The following is an 18,760-nucleotide window of genomic DNA, read 5'->3' as shown; positions in this document are numbered from 1 at the left end:
CGGCGGCGCAGGCGCGGTGCGGGGCGGCGGGGCCGGCAGCGGCGGGAGGCGACTGGGGACCGGCGACATGTTCCGCTGCAGCGTGGCCGCCGCCGCGGGAGGGGTGGCGCGCGCCCTGCGCCCCCTCAGCCCCGCACCGCGGGGCCGAGCCGCCGCAGGTCAGTCGGGGCTGGTCTCTCCCGGTGCGGCGGCGGGAGGGCTGGCGGGGCCCTGCCGGTAGAGTAGGCCCGAGTGCGGGGCGGGCGGGGGGAAACTCCGTGAAAGCAGCGGGCGCCGGTGCCCGCCGCTGGCTTCCTCCCACCGGCGGGGCAGGACGCCCCTTCCCGCGGCCGGGCGGGGCGGCGGCGCGGCCCGGAGCCCCCTCCCCGCGGGGCCGGTGCCCGGGGGGGACGGGCCGCCGTCGGCAGCCGCCGGTTTCCCCAGCCGCAGCTCGCTCCGGGGCTCTCGGCTCCCGTTAGGCGGGCGGAAGGCAGCCGGACCGCGGCTCCGGGCGCTGCCGGGTGAGGAGCTCATTTGGCGTAATTAGACAAAAAACGCTTTAGGCGGCGGAACGGGCGCGGGGCCGTTGCTCTGCCCTCGGTCCCCGGCGGGGTCGGGCGGCTCCGCTCCACCGCCAGCCGCCGGGGAAGGGCGCTGCGGGGGAGCCGGGACGGGGGAGGGGAATTAATTAGTTTTCCCTCCCCCGGGAACGGGAGGGAAAACTCGTATATTTTGGGAAGGCGCGAGCCGGGGGGCGGGGGGGTAATTAGCAGCGCCGTGCCCCTTTGGGTGCTGGTGGCGTCGCTGCGGGTCCGTATCGCAACCAGGCGCCGTGAGGCAAAGGGATCAAAGGGGTTTAGGGGGTCGGAGGAGGAGGAGGAGGAGGAAGGAATGGGTTCTGCAGAGGAGCTTCGGCTGCAGGCAGCGCTCCGAGCCATCGCCGTCACCGCTCCATTTAGAGACCTGATTGGGACAGGTGGGAGTCTGTAATTAACCCGCAGTTAAAAACCCCCACCCCGCTGTACAGCCCCTCAGCCAGGCACGCTCTCTGCCGAGCCGGCAGGTGCTTCCACCCGCATGGACAAGCCTCGCTGCTCCTTGTCACTTGGGATGCCCCTTCTGTCAGCAGGAGCCTCTTTCTGCTCATGGTTTCCCTCGGTGGCACAGGCAGGGTTGGCAAAGGGCCCCTTTGCTGGTATGACCGTCCCTGCGGCCGCCCCGAAGGAGGTGACGGTGGCCCCTGCGAGTGCGGGGGGGGTCACAGTGCACCTGGAGGCCGGGAGAAGGACGTAGGAGCAGCAGAGGCGCCGTACGTGCCCATCTCTGGTGCGCTCTGCCAGCTTCACTGCATAGCTGGGAGGCTCCTTCGGCCGCAGACGGGCTTTCCAGCTTCCCGGTAGATGTTGCTGTTAATTTGTTCGGTTCCGCTTTGATCTTCCAGATGGTTTTGGTATCCACGACTGCCCGGGGCCGGGTGTTGTGGCAGGGAATAATCCCCTGCAGTCGCTCAGATGTGGTGCTGGGCGTTTCAAACAAGCAGCTTGTTGACTTGGTCTCTAAATTTCAAACCATAACTTTATATTGACAGTCTTTTTGTGTGTGTTGGTTGGTTTTTTGTTGTTTCTGTTGTTTTTTCCTCTAATACATTGTATTCCTTAGGCAACTTGTTGCAGCGCTGGAATGTTCCCATAAAAGTGCGGCTGAGCAGCCGGGCGGCTGGTGCTGGTGTGCCCGGGGGCAAAGGCGATAGTTCTGTTCTTGTCCTTGTTGTGGGCTTGTCAACATTGGGAGCGGGTGTCTATGTAAGTAGAAGGGGAGCTCACGGACAGAAGCTGCAACACATCTCTCCTGTCAACGCTCGCTCTCCTTCAGCTGACTTTACTCAGCTTTTTATCTCTAGCTGTTTCCTCCTTCAGAAAACTTCAAGGGGAGCTGACTGAGCTGGCTGTAAATTCACTTCTGAGGATAATTTTTTTTAACTGTAATTTCAGTTACCTTTTAGTTTTTTTTTTTTTTTTAACTCCAAAAAACCTTTTAGGTGGTTGTTGGTTTTTTTTTTCGCTCTTTTTTTACATACTGTGACCAACCACAGCTCTGTCTGGTGTGTGTGACAGCAGCATACAGCTCGGGAGGAGCTGGATGGCATATACTTTTAATACCAAAATAAACCCTTCTTTGCCAAATCTCAGTTCAGAACAGCAGTGTTCTGTGTAAGCACACGAAAGCAGCCCAAAAGCGGTGAGCGCATGTTTACGTCCTGCTCAAAAGATTCAAAAGGATAAAGCTTTTCAGCCCAACCTAGAGAGTGACTGACGTTCCCAGGCAGCTGAAGAGCAGCAGCGTTGCCGGGGCGTGGATGGGTCCCAAGTTTACCTCACACAAATCTTTGTTTCAGAATTCTTTCTCTTAGAGGATCATAGTCATTAAAAGTTCCAAGTCCTGATTTTCTCCTAATGAAACACTTCACACGCAGAAGGCCCCTGGGAAATTAAAAAAAAAAACAACAAAAAATCAGAACAGTGCATGGAGGAAAAGTCTTTTCCTGTTCCCTTTAAATATTCTTTCCCATGCCCTGCTGTGCCTTGTTTGACAAAGAAGGTAACTGAAATTACAGCCCACATTCTGCTTTCCCCAAGATCTGTTTAATCAAGAGTCCTTCCTAATACCCTGCTCTTTCCCTCTCTCCTTGCCTGTCGTCACCTGCAGTTTTGCAATGTCCTCATCTAAGATGCCCTTCTAGATCCCTGACGTCTTCGGGTGTTCCTGGCAAAGCTGGCAGCAACCTATTGTTGTACTTAATTGTAGGAGGAACAGTCACTGGGACTGGAGCTTATGTAAGACTTAAATAAATGTGTTTTAATTGGGTGAGAGGGCGGGGGGAGGGCACCGTTCTCTATGTCATCCCAAATTAGCCGTTTACTTGCACTAAACCATCTTTGTGTCCCCCCTGGCCTCAGATATTTAATTTCAAGGGACACTGTTAAATAATTTAAGTTTACAAATTTGATATTCTAAAACAGGGGAGTTCTTAGTGGGGAAAATCAGAATTATCTTTTCCACGTTAAATGAATCTATAACCGAACCCGGCCATCTTTGATTTATAACCATCAGGAAGGCACTAATTAATTAACACATGTATTCCGAGATCAGAAATGTTGGCACACAAGGAAAGGAAATAATCAACTAAATATAAGCATTCCAGAGAAGAAAACTTGTCTAACTTTGTGATTTCTTCAGAGAAGAGCAGGGAAATGTCACTCTGACCTGGCAAAATACCCAGCTGTGGTTCTGGCTGGAAAGACCTTGGTGTTGTCCCTTTGGGGAGATTTCTCCTGCAGACCTGATCTGATGTTTTACATGTATATAATGGGGGCATTTTTTTAATTAAGGGCTCAGATTTAATTTGCTGTGTGCTGCCCTTCACACTCGCTTAAAAACATCACGGTTCTGCTTGCAAAAGCAGAGGTAGTTTTGTTAACCTTGACTTTTAGACGTTTAAGCAAAAGACTTAAAAAATATCTCAGTTCTTTTCAACACCGATGAGTTCTTGTCTTCTGCTGGTTTTGACGTTGTGTCAGCTCCCTGGGTACGCCTTTGTCTGCCCAGGCTCCTTTTCCTGCCTGGCATTAAATCCCTCTGTTCTTGTTGGAGAGTATTTGCTGTGTCAGAAACCACCTTACTGGGGAGACTGGTGAAATGCAGAATGTCTGGGGGGGAAAGAGATTTCAGTTCCCCAGAGGAATTAACTGTTTTGACACCGTCTGGATGTCACAACGCTGGGTGAGCTGACAGGCACTGCTTTGGCACCAGCCGCAGCGGTACCTGCCCTGCCTTTACATTTCCGAGGCTTTTATTTCTTGCTGGAAACGTTCCAGTTTTAGTATTCTTTCACAATTCAGAATCCAGTGATTGGAGAGACACTTGTGCTCCAGACTGTCTCGAGAGGTTTTTTCCCCCTTTATAAGCGATGCAAACTGAAAGTTCACGTGGTGCACGTGTGATACAGATTATTAGCAAGGCTAGGTGTTGCCTTTAAAAAGTTGTTTGCTTCCCTCATTTATTAACCGGGGGAAAATATCGTACCGCGACCCGCTTCCAGTGGTCTCGCTCTCTTGTGCTCCCCTACGTCACCAGTTTTTCTCGGAAGTTAACGTGACGTCTTAAAAGATGTTCCCTCCTTGTCCGTACCACTGGATTGTATCCCGGACCAGGCAGAGCGTGTTTATACTGTGTCTGAGTTTCCCAGAGGGTGAGCGTTCAGACACGGGAGTCTCTTCCAGCTGAAGGCCGTTGCCTGGAGCAGCCGCGTTCCCGTGCGGGAAGAGCGGTGCTGACGTGAGGGATGGTACTGCTGCTCACGGTAACATCTGGCCTAAAAAACCCCACTAAAGTTGTTCGCTGCTTCTCTCCAGCTGCTCTGGACTTTGGGAGCCGGGAGTTGCTTTTTTGCCTTGAATTTATCTTCCTTTTCTGCAGCGCTGTGTTGTGCCGGCACGCAGCACAGCTTGCAAATAGCCTTTGGGGCTTTGTTTGCATTTTTTTTTGTCGTACCTGGTTCCTCGTGAGCCAGGTCTGCAGCGCTGTGTTGTGCCGGCACGCAGCACAGCTTGCAAATAGCCTTTGGGGCTTTGTTTGCATTTTTTTTTGTCGTACCTGGTTCCTCGTGAGCCAGGTCTGCAGCCCAGAGGCCACACACCTGCAGAAAGGTTGATCCCTTGCTTGTGGAAGGCAACCAGCCAGCTGAAGGCCAGCACACCACCCGTAGAGCAGGTGGTTTTCTGAGCCACTCCTCCGGTAGCTCAGGATACGTACCTTTACGGGCAGTTTTTTCAGTGAGGTACATCTTGGTCCCTGTGCTTCAGTTGGAAGCAGACGGCTGTCCTGAGCCAGCAGGACAGACAAAAGCATGTCGGGGGGTGGAGGCAGAACGGTGCCTTGCTGCTGTACGATACACCGGGTACATGTCTCCTCCTCTGTCTCCAGGTGTACAAATCACTGAGAGAAAACAAGGAGCGATTCACCAGCCGTGTCTCGACAATAACTACGCGATCCCAAGAAAGCGAATCGTCTCCTGGTGGGTACTACCCTGCTGGTTCTAGGCTTGGGCCTGGTTTTCATAAGGTGCTGACTTGAGACCTCTAAAGCAAACGGAACAGAGCCCTTCTGAAAGCACAGATCAGCGTGAGCTGCCCCGTCACGGCATTGTCACCTCCAGGGGTGTTCTGCTGTTTGTGAGTTCCTGTGTCTTCCCAGCACAGGAGCTGGTGGGAGCTTTCTATGACCCAGACCAAGGGTCTGTTTTACAGATAATTGTGGGGATGAAGTAGGTTGTCTCTCGGGGCTCCTTCCTGCCGTTTATGCTTCCTGTGATAAGAGAGAAGAGTTAGTCCTGCTTTTGGCTTCTGTCCTTACTCAGCCTGGCAAAGGCCCTGTGGTTCCAAAGGGATGATGTGATCTGCCAGCACCAAATCCTTTCCCTGGGCATGTGAGAAGTAGAGGGAGGAACCGGGACGATTGGTGAGGCTCTTGATCCTTTGCAGGCTGTATGTGGTCCCACAGGTTGCTCCTCGAAGGTCTCTCTTAATGCACGAGATCTCAAACTGCTGTGTCTGAACTGCTGAGCCAAAGGAGGATTTATTTCCTACCGACACTGGCTTTAGCTTGTAGAAGATGGGGTGTGTTGTGTCACTTCTCTGGGAAACCAACAGAATACCCTGCAGACAGGACAGAAGAGTGATTGGTTTGGTTTGAGGGAGAGGATCGTGCTGTTTGTCAGGGCTGGGGCTGGAGAACAGAGAGAACAGCCTCAGTGCTGAGGTCTCGGTAGGTCTGTGTTTCTGGAGAGTCGGTCCCTGTTTGGTGGAGTTAATCCTGTGGCCTCCTGGAGTCAGCCTGCACCGCTTGCTGGGCTGCGCTTCGCTGAGTAATCGGTGTCTTCTCTTCCAGGTACAGATGCTGCTTCTCGGGGCACGAGAGGTGAGTCTTGATGGTAATATTTAACTGACTGCTTTATTCCTACTTATGGTTTAACCCCGTGTTGCTTAGAAACAGGACCTGCATGTGGGAGGAAATGCATTCTGGTGGGAACTCAAAAGTTGGTCTCCTTTCAGAATGCAATTACAGAAAAATAGGCTTTAGCACTTTGGGGAACTTTACTTTCTTATAAAGCGTTCACTGAATGGCCAGTGCGGAGTTTTGGTCTTGCTCACAAGTTGATTTGTGCTCTTAGAGACAACATGCAGCTGAATCAAACACTGCAGTCCGTATTTTCCAAATAATTTTGAAAATTGTTTTCTGGTTTGAATGACACCCAGGCCACGTCTCCTCTCCTGGTGTTTTGAATGATCCTTCGGCTGTGTCGCTCTTGATGGCGTAGCAAACTGGCACTTGCTGTGAGACCCTGGTGTTGGGTCTCTGGTGCCTTGTTTGGCCAGAGCGGAGGCTGAGCGTGTTTTTGCTGTCCTGAATCTGCTGTACAGGGTATGTCCTGGTCTTACATGAAGCTTCTGAAACTGTGTATTGAATGCTGGATATGAACTTTGTGGGTCTTCGATTTTGCACCCACTTCACCCAGCTGTGCAAATGTAATAGCGACATTCTTTCCTGTTCCAAAACTCCGCCGTTGCCATCCAGCTCAGCTCTGCAGATCCAGCTTAGAAAAAATAACCTGCTGAAATGTGACAGTTTGATGCATGCAGGGAGGCAGCTTTGGGTGGAGCAGAGGGGAGGAGAAGGTATTCAAAGGGTGATTTGCCGAAGGAAGTCTGTGTGTGAAAGGCATCTGGTGCCACACTCTGTTCTTGGGGCCGGTTTCTGGGTTGGATTTGCCCTAAGCGGTCCCATCTGTCACCTGCAGCTCCAGGGGCTCGCCCTGAGGTCCCATCCCATGTTCCTTTCCTGCTGATCGGTGGAGGAACGGCTGCTTTTGCTGCTGCCAGATCCATTCGGGCTCGTGACCCTGGTGCCCGGGTAAGAGCCGCCCCGTTCTAGAGCAGAGCTGGGGGGGCTGAGCACTGAGCCTCTGTCCTGTGTTTTGCCCGCTTGCCTGGCATCGGCACAGCTGACGTGTTTAATGACCAATTAAAGGTGCTGATTGTGTCCGAAGATCCTGCCCTGCCCTACATGCGTCCGCCTCTTTCCAAAGAACTGTGGTTTTCCGATGATCCCCATGTGACAGAGACTCTGCGGTTCAAGCAGTGGAACGGCAAGGAGAGGAGGTATGTGTCCATGCGGGCAGCAGGGCTGAAGGAGAGAGTTTAATGAAAAGCTGGCCATGATCAAACTGCTCTTGCCAGAGCCGCTGCAGAGCTCTGGAGGGCCCGGGTGCTGTGTGGACAAACCGCTGGGTACTTTTCTGGGTGAAGGGAGCCCTGGTTTGTGTGTGTCTGTGCGTTGTCGCTGGGCTGACGGGAGAGGGGACAGCACTGCGCTGTGTGCGGAGCCTGGGAAGTGTTAGCTCCGTACTTCATACCTCTTGGATCTCACTGCGATTCCCTTAGACATCCACCGCCGCTGGCAGAAATCCCATGAAATGCATTAATAGTAAAGGTGGGGGTTTTGAGCAGAGCTCCTGGGTCACACTTGATTCTTGTGACTTTCGCAATAAACCCTTGAATATCAACAGTGTGATGACCCTAATTCTCAGAAATAGATCAGTAAGAACTCTGGAGCTTGTTATGGGTGCACAGAGTTATCCTGGTATCTCTGGTAACTGCTGAACAACTGGTGTCACAGAGAAAGCGGAACCCGTTTGATAATGAAGCTTTTTTCAGTATATATTTCCAGCCGCCATCATTCTACGTGCCTGTTCGAGACCTGCCTTTCGTAGAAAATGGTGGAGTAGCTGTTCTCTGTGGCAAGAAGGTGGGTACGGCCCTCGCTCACTGCTGCTCTGGCATCATACGGTTCTTCCCAAGCAGAGCCACTGCTGGAGGCCGGAACTGAACGGCTGTGGGTGGTGGGGCAGGGGGCTGGCCGAGGAGGAGAAGGTGTGTGAGTTTGGGAAAAGCGTATGGGAGGAAGCAGGGACTGTGCTCATCGTAAGGACAGCGTGAGTGAGGTTTGATAATGGGAGAAGCTACGAGGAATAGTGGTGAGCTGAGGGGAGAATAGTAAGTCTAGAGTCTGGGGATGGGACAAGAATACGTAGAGCTTAGTGACAGAGTGACGAAATGGGAACTGGACTGTGATCACTCAGAGGGTGAGGTGGGAGAGGAGTGATCTGAGTAGGGGGTTATAATGTGAGCAAAAGCATCGTCCAGAAGCAGCAGGAAGGTGGGAACATTTATGTGAGGCTTCTAATATATTTCCTTCCTCAGTTTTTTATCTGGTTCTAAAATAAGATTTCAGTGAGTCCTCTTGGTGCTGAGCTACGCCTGGTGTCGGCCTCTGTTCTTTAGACTCAGATCCTGGGGAGATCAGTCTGATCTGTGATGAAGTTGTCTCAATTCCTACTTCCAGGCTTCTCCCTTCCCCCCAGCTTAAAGATGGGAAAATGTTACTTCCAAGTTTGCTTCCCAGATCAATAGTTTGACTCGGATGGCCTGCAGCGCATGGAAGCTGGAGCTCTGCGGCTTGTTTAATTTTGCAGGTCGTGCATATGGATGTTAGAGGCAACACAGTGAAGCTCAGCGATGGTACCCAGATATCCTATGACAAGTGTCTAATCGCCACTGGTAAGTTGTCGGGTTTTTTTTTCTTTGTCTTGTGACAGGCTTCTTGTTTGTGGCATTTATTTGACAAGGAAGTTTCTGCCGTATGTGTCAGACGCTTGGTAGAGCTGTCACGCAAAGGACATTCACACAGAAAGCTGTGCCGTTGGGGTTTTCACCTCCCTCATGTCAGCCAGCTTCTCTGGGACGTTCAAAGATTTGCTCTGTGTAAATGGGCAGGGAAGGAGGAAAAGGTGATTCTCCGGTAGCTCCTGCACAGACCAACCGCTTCAAATCCTGCCCGTAGCAGCAGGAAGCAGAACCACCAGCTCTTGCTTGGGCAGAGCACGGCTCCAGCATCTCCCTGGCAGTTCTGCGGCATTAGCCATCTGTGGTTCGGGTGGGACTGGCTGTCTCCGGTCAGCAGAGCAAGGTGTGGACTGTTAGATCTTTCTCCCCTGGGTGGCTGTTGGGTCACCTGCTGCTCACACAGGTGGTCTTTCATGTTAAAAACCCAGACAGCAGCAGGGAACAGAGCGTATTGTAACAGTTTGGAAGGCAGAGTCCGGATTAAAGACAGGTTTGCACTGTCTGGGTAGCCAGCGACACGGCCGTGGTGTCATTAATCTTTCTCTGCCCTTGTCCTCAGGTGGTTCTCCAAGGAACTTACCTGCCATTGAAAGAGCAGGAAAAGACGTACAGCAGAGGCTGACGCTGTTCCGAAAGGTAATCTCTGGGAGCTGCTGGTCCTGGGGGGAGGCTGGAAACAACCAGAGCCACTGCTGCTATTTTCAGCTTTTTAACTCTTCTGCTTTGAGTCCGGGACAGCCTTTCCTTGGCAGCTGCCACCCTCAGCGGGTAACCAGGAGCCCGTTTGCTATTTATTCCTTTTCCCCAGGCAGGTAAACAAGGCAGGGTCTATTAGGCCATTCATCTGCTTGTCTCAGGCCTAGAGCTGTAATAAAGTGTGATTATTGGGTTTTTTTTTTTTAGTTTCCCTCCTGCATGATTGTGCTGCACCTTCCAGGCCTTTTAAAAACAGGACAAAGTAAGCTCTGCCAGTCGATTTGGAGTGCAAGCAGTGTGTGCCTGCGGGGCCGTGTGTAGAGGCAGGAAGCTTAGTGTTCCAGCCCCACACTTGTGAGTGAGTGTGTGCCACAGTCCAGCACTGGGGCCTCAGCCAGGACAGGGACTGCTCCCAGGCTCTGGAATTTTAGCTGAGTGTGAAGTTGAGTGTTTATGTCAGCTCCTGGATTGGCTTCAGTAGTTTTCTGATGAACTAATAATCTGATATCCATGCTCAGTGTGAAGTTAAATGTTCACGTTAGCCCTTGGGTTGGCTTAGATAGTTTTTCTGATGAACCAATAATCTGATATTCACGCTCAGTATGAAGTTAAATGTTCACGTTAGCCCTTGGGTTGGCTTAGTTTTCTGATGAGCCAATAATCTGATATCCACACCTCCTTCGTGGCATTTCTTCACCTTCATCCTGTGCCTTGGGACAAAGAGAGTAAAAGACGTGGAAGTCAGTCAATGGCCTTCTGGTTTTTGCTGCAGAGTTGGTTTTTGTTGACATACTACGCTTTCTTGAACACATGGGATTAGAACAGGCATGGGGCCTTCTCCTCAGTGTAGCGCAGGGAGGGAACGGGGAATAAGAAGCCTTTGGACCTTTCTGCTGGTGCTGGGCTTCCCCTCAGGGCTGCTCCGCTCAGCTGTGGGAGGGGACAGATGGGTGACGCGAGCTGTGCCATCCTGTAGTACTCCCTGTATGTGCTGTAGTATGTTTGTGTCCAGAAATTTCATTTTTCGTGAAAGTTAGGGGAAAACGCAGGACTCTGAGATTGCCTGGACAGGGAAGGACTTGCACAAACATTAGGAAGCCTAAGGGTTTTCTGTGCAATGGACGAACAGGAGGAAGGAGAAACATGTTTCCCTTTCTAAGCTGGGGAGAGAGTCGCTCTTATTTCAAAGGCAGAAATTGGAGAAAAATATCTTCTGTCTGCCAGGCCTGTTTGAAATGGGAATAAATCTTCTTTCAGATTGAGGACTTCAAAAGTCTGGAGAAGATCTCAAGAGAAGTCAAGTCCATCACGATTATTGGTGGTGGTTTTCTCGGCAGTGAGCTGGCCTGTGCTCTGGGGAGAAGAGGTGAGTGTGCTCCTGCTGGCACCTGGGCAGAAGCGGTAGCCCTTGAACGGGAGCAGCCTGGCACCAGAAACTTCCTTTGCGTTCCCCAAGTGCTGAGCTTTTGCAGAGACTTGTGGATTGCCTCGAATAACCCCAATGCCCCGTGTGTTTTGCTGGCTCTGTGGCCTGACCTGCTTTTCCATTTCCCCTCCCGTTCGCTGTCAGGCAGCCCCGACCACACCGGGTCCTGTGTGTTGGGGTCCCTGGAAGCTCTGCGGGATGCAAAGTCATTCCACCCTGGGAAAAGTTACATTTGCTCTCTCAGTGTTAAAAGTTACCCTAAAACTAATATGCCAAAGAGGTTGTGAACAACTGGATTCCTACTGTCAAGTGTGTGCTGCTTTTTGAGTAGTGTCTTTATGGTAATTTTTCTAATAAAGGGAGTTTTAAGTAAAATACATAGTATTTTGGGGAAAAGCCTGCTCTCTGATATCATGGAGTTTGCAGGTGTGTGAAACGGTGGCCAGTCACCTTGTGACTCCCGTGGAAAATCTGGGGGCCAGAACACCCAGTTTTGGAAACTTCTGTCAAGCTCCTCGTGTAAAGTAAAGCACGTGCTTGTGTCCCGAAGTCTGTGCTGCTGCTCTTTATCCCCGGGTTGTAAGAAGCCTGCTCTGTGCTTTCCTTCCAGCACGAACCAGGGGCCTGGAGGTGATCCAGCTCTTCCCAGAGAACGGCAATATGGGCAAAGTCTTGCCTGAATATCTGAGCAACTGGACCACGGAGAAAGTCAGAAAAGGTGAAGCTGTGCTTCGGTGCTCCTCCCCTGCGAGGGGCAGAGCTGTTGTGTGGCTCCTCCTGGTGAAATGCAGCTCTGCTTGTGTCAGGGGAGCCCCGGGAAGACCAGGGCCCTCGCAAGGTGGCCCGGGTGTGGGACAGAGCAAGCTGCTTGGGTAGCGCAGAGCCGCCACGGGTCTCTGGCTTCTCAGCAGCTCCTCTGGGAAGGCTGGGCAAGTCTGCGTTCTGACACCAGTGAGACTTTCCCTCTGGCTGTTCTGGCAGGGAATGATCCCTGCTGCCGTACTGCGAGTTACTTTAACAGCCCCTGTAATCTGGAACCAGAGTTGTCATCCGATAACAGCCTGTTCTCCTCTTTGAGGTGCTCTCAGAGCATGAGCTTTCCAGAACTGCCTGTTCTCTTCTGAGGTGCTCTAACCTCGAATAACGTTACTTCTGACAGCCCAATGCGGTCATCCAGGAGTGACCTTGAGGGAAGGGTCGTGTAGCCCCACACCTCGTGCACACGCTGCCCCGGTGTTCAGCAGATAAAGTCAGTGAGATCGGAGACAGCTTTTTCCCGTTCGCTGCAGTAAGTGCAGAGGATGCTCCTGTGCAGTGGAAGGCGGAGAGGGGGCAGAGGGAGGAGGGCTGCAGTTTGGGCTGCAGATTGATAACCACGGGCCTGAGTTACTGTCTTTTGTTCATGGAAGTTGTCTTGTCACACCCCTGGGTCTGGCTGTGCCAGAGCAACGGGTAATTGAGTGTCCTTGGTGCCTGAGAACCTGTCTGGGGCAGTTCTTCTGGATGTGACCTTATCATATGGGACGTGGACTTTTGGTTATCGTTTAAGTAGCTTTTTCCAATTTTTTAGCTGGGTTTCTTTCTCCTGCTGCTTCGCTCAGAACTACTGGCACCTGCAGCAAAGATAAGGTGGCCTCTCCCTTGGTTCCTCAGCCGGCCCCTGCTCTGCCCAGCGGCACCAACGATCCCCGCTTCGGCTGGAATCTCTGCCCCTGCACAAGCAGTTAAGTCTCCTGTGTTTATTTCCAGAGGGTGTCAATGTCATGCCTAACGCTGTGGTCAAGTCCGTCTCTGTCTCTGGCAACCGGCTGGTGATTAAGCTGAAAGACGGCCGAAAGGTAAATTTAAAAGCAGGAAGAGGATGGAGCTTGCAGGGGCGCCCAGAGGATGAAGGTAATAACGATGAATTCCCAAACAGGTGGAGACGGATCACATTGTGGCTGCGGTCGGGCTGGAGCCCAACGTGGAATTGGCCAAGTCCGCTGGGCTGGAGGTGGACTCGGACTTCGGGGGGTTCCGGGTGAACGCGGAGCTGCAGGCACGCTCCAACATCTGGGTGGTGAGTACCCACAGGGGAGTCTTCTCTCTGCCGGTCACGCTGATGCCATCGGAACACACAGTTACGGGAGCTGGTAGCTATCCATGAGGTGAATGGGCAAAAAATAGCAAGTATCGAGGCCGATTGTAGCGCAGATCCTGCCGGCAGCTGTGGGGTCTGTTCCTGCGCCACGGCACACTCTGTTGCTGTGGTAACGGCTGCGCGAGTGTTGGAGTATTTATGCTGTGTAAGAGGAGTCAGGGTAACCTAAAGATAACCCGGGTTACTCTGGGGCGTAAGAGTCCCTTCGGTGGGAGTCGAGACTTGGATTCCTCTGGGAAAATGTACCCGATGCTGTCTTATTTTTCCAAAGACCAGTGAAAAGTGTTGAGAAGCTGGGACTTGCGTAGCCCGGACAGTGGGATGAGGTGGCGGTGGTGTTTGGGGTTTGTCACAAAAACTGAGCTGATGGTTCCCCTTTGTTCTCGTCCCAGTGCCTTTTGTTTGTGCATTAATTGGAGCGTTCAGTGTCAGCGTTCAGTCCTCACTGGATGATTCTCTTCAAGGCAGGGGACGCTGCTTGTTTCTATGATATCAAACTGGGTAGGAGACGTGTGGAGCACCACGACCACGCCGTGGTGAGCGGGAGACTCGCTGGAGAAAACATGACCGGAGCTGCGAAGCCCTACTGGCACCAGTCCATGTTCTGGTAACGCTGATTCCTCCCTTTGGTGTTTCTTATCTGGCCCTGCTGCGGGAGCTGTAACGAGATGCACCTTGTAAAGGTTTCTGTTCCCCAAGCTCAGTGAAACTTCTTCAGCAAATACCTCGTGCAGCTGCTTGTTCCCGAGAGCTTAGGGAATGGGGGGGCGTTTCAGCATCCACTGCTCTGCCCCCACCTCTCTGACATGTTTTTCCTTCCGGTAAATCCCAGTTTCTCCCTGAACGAGTCCCATTCCGCGAAGGAAGCAGTGATAAAGGGCAGCCCCTTTCCTCAGAGCAGGCTGATCTGCAGGCTGAGCTCAGCAGCAGCTTTTGTGTTGCCGTTCTCTGTAGTTCCCCAGCACAGTCTCTTGGTTTCAGTCGTGTTGTGCCTTTGCTGATCAGCTGAACTGGTGCTTTAGTAGCAGCACGTTGCTGCGTACGTGGAGGTTTGTTGTTTTCCAGAGAAAATGGGCAGTTCCGCTGTATCTTTCTGCAGTTCTTTTTAAAACAAAACTCAACCCCCCCCAGACAAACAAAAAATAACATACACAGACACAAAAACCCCTCCCAAAGCCTGTTAGCTCAAGATCAGAAATATAAAGTTAGCAGGAATTTAAATGTGGGGAAAGGAGTTTCACTTTTCTTGGAGAAACCCCCTCGAAAATAGTGATTTCCGACGTGCTGTCATTGGCCTGAACACTGGGTCTGTACCGCACGGGCTCTGGGCCCCAGTCTGTGCTGGAGGACTCTGGCCAGAACGGTGGTGGTGTCCATACGGAGATGTCCAGATTGGTTTGTGGGAGGCGTTGATCCCCTCGGCATAGCCGGGAACGCTTGAGACACGTACTTACTGGGCCCAAACCACAGCTGCTTGGACTACCATAAACACCCCAGTTCAAATTCAGCGGGTGCCCGGTTCGAGGAGGTGTTACAGCAATGTCTTCTCTTTAATATTCCTTAAATTTCTTTCTCTGAAATACAAGCTAAATAATTGTCTGTGCTGCAAACTCTAGTGCTTATAACTCAGCATGGCTGGGGGTTTGGTCAAAGGGTCTCACTGGGATCCGGAGGAACACTTGCTTCTCTCCCAGCGCTGTCTCCCAGTCCCGTTCGTACTAGACAAGCCACAGGGAAGGTTTTTGGAAGTACCTGCTCACTGTGTGTGCTCCTCCCGTTTGCGTGGTGGGGTCAGATGGTGACTCTGAATGGGTTGAGATATACGCAGCTCTGGGACACCACCCAGCCTCCTTCAAGGGAGCTTTCCTTCAAGGGAGCAGGCCTGAGGTATTTTCGTCTATTGTTCATTGAACTGGTTTCTCCTGAAGCTGATGGCCTTGGCCTTGCTGTGCTTTAATCCTTGCTCCACCCTAATGTACGCAGAAGGGGCTGATGTGTGTCATTTCTCCTGCGTCCATGACCTGTCTCACACCGCGCCGTCGTTAAGGACCTGGGGCCGATGGAGTTGCCTTGTGTTTGCCTCATTGATGCTACAAAGGACTATTTTTTTCTTCTTCATTTCTAGGAGCGATCTGGGCCCCAATGTAGGGTACGAAGCCATTGGCCTTGTTGACAGTAGTTTGCCAACGGTTGGAGTCTTTGCTAAAGCAACAGCGAAAGACACCCCGAAAAGTGCCACGGAGCAGTCAGGTAGGGCTGTCGTCGTGCCCAGGGGCTGTTGTCGTGCCTGGGAGGGTTCTCTGTCTCCCTCTGTAGCGTCAGTCTGACCTTGGTGCAGAGCACTAGGAGACACCAATGTTTGCTTTTCACAGAATCACAGAATCTTCATGGATGGAAGGGACCTTTGAGATCATCAAGTCCAACCACAAAAAAAAAAAAAAAAAAAAAAAAAAAAACCAACAAAACAAAACCACAAAGAGACCCAACCCAACAACCTCGGCCACTAGAGCGTGCCCTGCAGTGCCACATCTACACGTTTCTTAATACCTCCAGGGATGGTGACTCCACCACCTCCCTGGGCAGGCTGTTCCAGTGCCTGACCGCTCTCTAAGTAAAGTAATTCTTCCTGATATCTAATCTAATCCTCCCCTGCCCCAACTTCAGACCATTTCCTCTGGTCCTGTCATTATTCCCTTGGGAGAAGAGGCCAACACCCACCTCTCTACACCCTCCTTTCAGGGAGTTGTAGAGGGCAATGAGGTCTCCCCTCAGCCTCCTCTTCTCCAAACTAAACATGCCCAGTTCCCTCAGCCTCTCCTCGTGTGACTCGTGCTTTTCTAGCTTTAAAAGCTGGTTTTGACATTAAAATGGGGTTAAAGTACAACATTCCTCCAAGGAGACATCGTGTAACCCATTTACCAAAACTAAACTTTTTTTTTCCTCAGTGAAGCCTAATTTCCTCCATGGCAATACAATGGTCAGGTTTTGCACAGAAGAGATCGTGGGGATCTCAGAATACTTTAGTGTGTGCTGCCTGGAAGGAGACTGTTCTGTCCGTCGCAGTTGGTGGTGGAGGGTGGGAACTTTGAGAGTTGTGCTTCACGCTGGGGTTGCTTCGTTCTTGTGTTACTGAAACTTAACTTCTGCTGGACACGACTCGAAGACAAACCCCTCAATCTCTTCAAGAGCCTCGCTCTTCAGGCTGCTTCCACCATCACAGGCAAATACTGCCGCTTTTCTCTGCCCTGGATGGCTGATATCCCTTGTCTTTGCCTTAGGGACGGGTATCCGATCAGAGAGCGAAACAGAAGCAGAAGCCTCAGAAGTTCGCATCGCCCCAAGCTCTTCGCCGACGCCACAGGTTCCAAAGCCAGGAGAAGATTACGGCAAAGGCGTCATTTTCTACCTCAGGGATAAAGTTGTGGTAGGAATCGTGTTATGGAACATCTTCAACAGGATGCCCATTGCTCGGAAGGTCAGTACAGCACTAGTTTGCTGAAGGGTGAGGCTGCCTTAGGTTGGGGATCCTTCTTGTGGAAAAATCAATCCAGCAATTTAAAATGAGGATAACTCAATGCAGATGCTGTGTCTGGAGCAGAGCTGTGCGATATCCACTGGCAGCCCTGTCCCGGGAGAATTCCAGGAGATTCTCATTTTCTCTCTGTTTGCTCAAAATTCTTACAGAAACAATTGGAATCAGGTTTATTCTTCAAGCCTTGCCTTTGCATGGCTGAAATTTCAGGTCTGGAGTAAGTACAGGCAAGAACCACACATGACTGGGCATCAGAGTGAAATGTCCTATTTTTGTGCTACTTTGTCTCATGTACAAGTGTCTAAAACAGTCTTAAACATCTGTCATCCTAGATGCACAGCCACAAAAAGTCAGGGTTAGAAGCAGCCTTGAGTAGGGGCTTAGTCTGTCTCCACCCCCCATAGTCTGTCTCCATCCTCCAAGGTAAGAGCAGCTGCACTTAGGTCGTTATTTTAACATCTCTGGAGAATTTCAGTAGTTATCACACTGTCCCCGGGTGATCCGGCCCAAAATGAACCACATTCATGTTGGAAGTTCCCCTCGGTATCTACTCTGAACCTTTCCTGATGCAGTTTAAACCCGTTCCTTCTTCCATCCCCGTGAGAGAGAGATCCTTCCCTTCCTTCCTCCCAATCAGGGAGCCAAGTTCCTACGGGCTTCTGGGCCTCTCGCTCTCGTTGCCCAAAAGCCAGACGGGGGGGGGCGGGTTGAGCCCCCTCACAGCGGCTCCTCTGAGCGAGCGCTCAGAGGCCGGCTCATCTCCTCGGAGCTGAGAGGAGTCACTTTCGGAGGACACTCCTTGTCCCCGGCTGTGAAGGGGAATCCAGACATTGGGGACAGGGACAGGGAGGCTGGGTTTAACTCCAGCCGTGCCTGTCGCCAGAGAACGCTGCGTTTCGGGCTCCCCTGTAGCTGTGGCTGCAGTGAGTGCTGGTGCCGTGGTGGGGACAGCCCCAGGGGGTGAGTTGTCACCAGCTCCAGAGAGGGTCTAAGGACTCCCTCCCGTTGCCGGTGCCCACGGGGACAGTCCGGCAGCAGCGGCTGTTTCTGGTCGGGGCAGGTTTAACGCCTCCTTCTTCCCTCCAGATCATCAAGGATGGGGAGGAGCACGAGGATCTCAACGAAGTCGCGAAGCTTTTCAACATCCACGAGGACTGAGCTCCCGAGCGGAACGCTGCAGCGGGAGCCAGTGGGGCAGGGGGGCCGCTGGCTGTGTGCCCCCCTTCAGCTGGGACGCCTTCCTCCCAGCCCCTGTGAATATTTCCCCTCACCCAGAGCTCTCACGTTTGCACCAATAAATCCAGATTGTTCTCAGTTCAAGGCCTCCTTCCTGCCCCCGGGCCTCCCCGCTTTGAAAGGGGAGGGCGCTGCCGCCTCTGCTCGCTTTTCCCTCAGGGAAAAATACATTTTCCCAAATCCGTCCAGGGCTGGCAACTCCAGCGCATCCCTGGGCAGCCTGTTCCCATGTTTGACAGCCCTTTCTGGGAGGAAATTTCTCCCGGTTTCCACCCTAAACCTCCCCTGGGGCAACTTGAGGCCGTTTCCTCTCGTCCCATCGCCTGTTCCTTGGGAGAAGAGCCTGACCCCCCCTGGCTACACCCTCCTTTCAGGAAGCTGTGGGGAGCGATGGGGTCTCCCCTCAGCCCCCTGCTCCCCAGGCCCAGGCGGTGCCCCCCGAGCTGCTCAAGGCCCCCAGGACTGAGCTCTGTAGAGGCCGTGGGCGCAGGGGTTGGGGGGTGTTGGCTGGGGCCTGCCATGGCCTCCCTGAGGGGAGAGCAGGGGCTGCCCCAACCGGGCACAGCCGGTCCTGATGGGGGGCTTTCCGCTGCTCCTGCATCCGGGGCAGGAGGAGCAGTAGCCCCCGGCTGCCAGCGCCCGGCACGTCCCCGCAGATGGTGGCTGGCCCTGAGCCTGCACAGCGCCCAGAGGGAGCGGCACGGGGAGGGACGGGTGCATGGACGGCACCCCAGGCCTTCAGCTGCCCTGAGGACATCGTGCCACCAGCCTCCCACCGGCCACGGAGGACTTTCAGTCCAATAAAATGTGTTGATTTCCCCCCAGTGCTTGTCTGTGCCTGGTCCATCTCCAGGGAGACCTTCGAGCCCCTTCCCGTCCCTAAAGGGGCTCCAGGAAAGCTGGGGAGGGACTCTGGATGAGGGAGGGGAGCCATAGGAGGAGGGGGAAGGGTTTGACACTGAAAGAGGGGAGATGGAGATGAGATGTGGGGAAGAACTTCTTTGCTGTGA

General features: G+C 52.6%; 1 protein-coding gene across 2 annotated transcripts; it reads left to right on the top strand.

Moving 5' to 3' along the window:
• Positions 1–26: 26 nt before the first annotated feature.
• Positions 27–18,575, top strand: AIFM1 (apoptosis inducing factor mitochondria associated 1). Of its 2 annotated transcripts, none has more exons than XM_074147243.1 (17): positions 27–158; positions 2,686–2,813; positions 4,963–5,053; positions 5,926–5,955; positions 6,836–6,948; positions 7,066–7,196; positions 7,752–7,842; positions 8,570–8,654; positions 9,280–9,356; positions 10,674–10,782; positions 11,453–11,560; positions 12,592–12,680; positions 12,761–12,901; positions 13,447–13,589; positions 15,108–15,232; positions 16,261–16,457; positions 17,601–18,575. In XM_074147243.1, exons 1-17 carry the CDS (start codon positions 68–70, stop codon positions 17,670–17,672), a joined length of 1,821 nt encoding a protein of 606 aa, XP_074003344.1. In that variant the 5' UTR covers positions 27–67; the 3' UTR covers positions 17,673–18,575. The 2 variants fall into 2 exon arrangements, with proteins under 2 accessions (XP_074003344.1, XP_074003343.1); XM_074147242.1 differs by lacking the exon at positions 2,686–2,813 and adding an exon at positions 1,639–1,781 and having other exon boundaries at positions 68–158.
• The last annotated feature ends 185 nt before the right edge of the window (positions 18,576–18,760 follow it).

Source organism: Numenius arquata, chromosome 5, assembly GCF_964106895.1.
Source record: "Numenius arquata chromosome 5, bNumArq3.hap1.1, whole genome shotgun sequence".
Classification (NCBI taxonomy): Eukaryota; Metazoa; Chordata; class Aves; order Charadriiformes; family Scolopacidae; genus Numenius; species Numenius arquata.
Note: the sequence above shows the minus strand (reverse complement) of the source record. Positions and strands in the feature narration are given on the sequence as shown.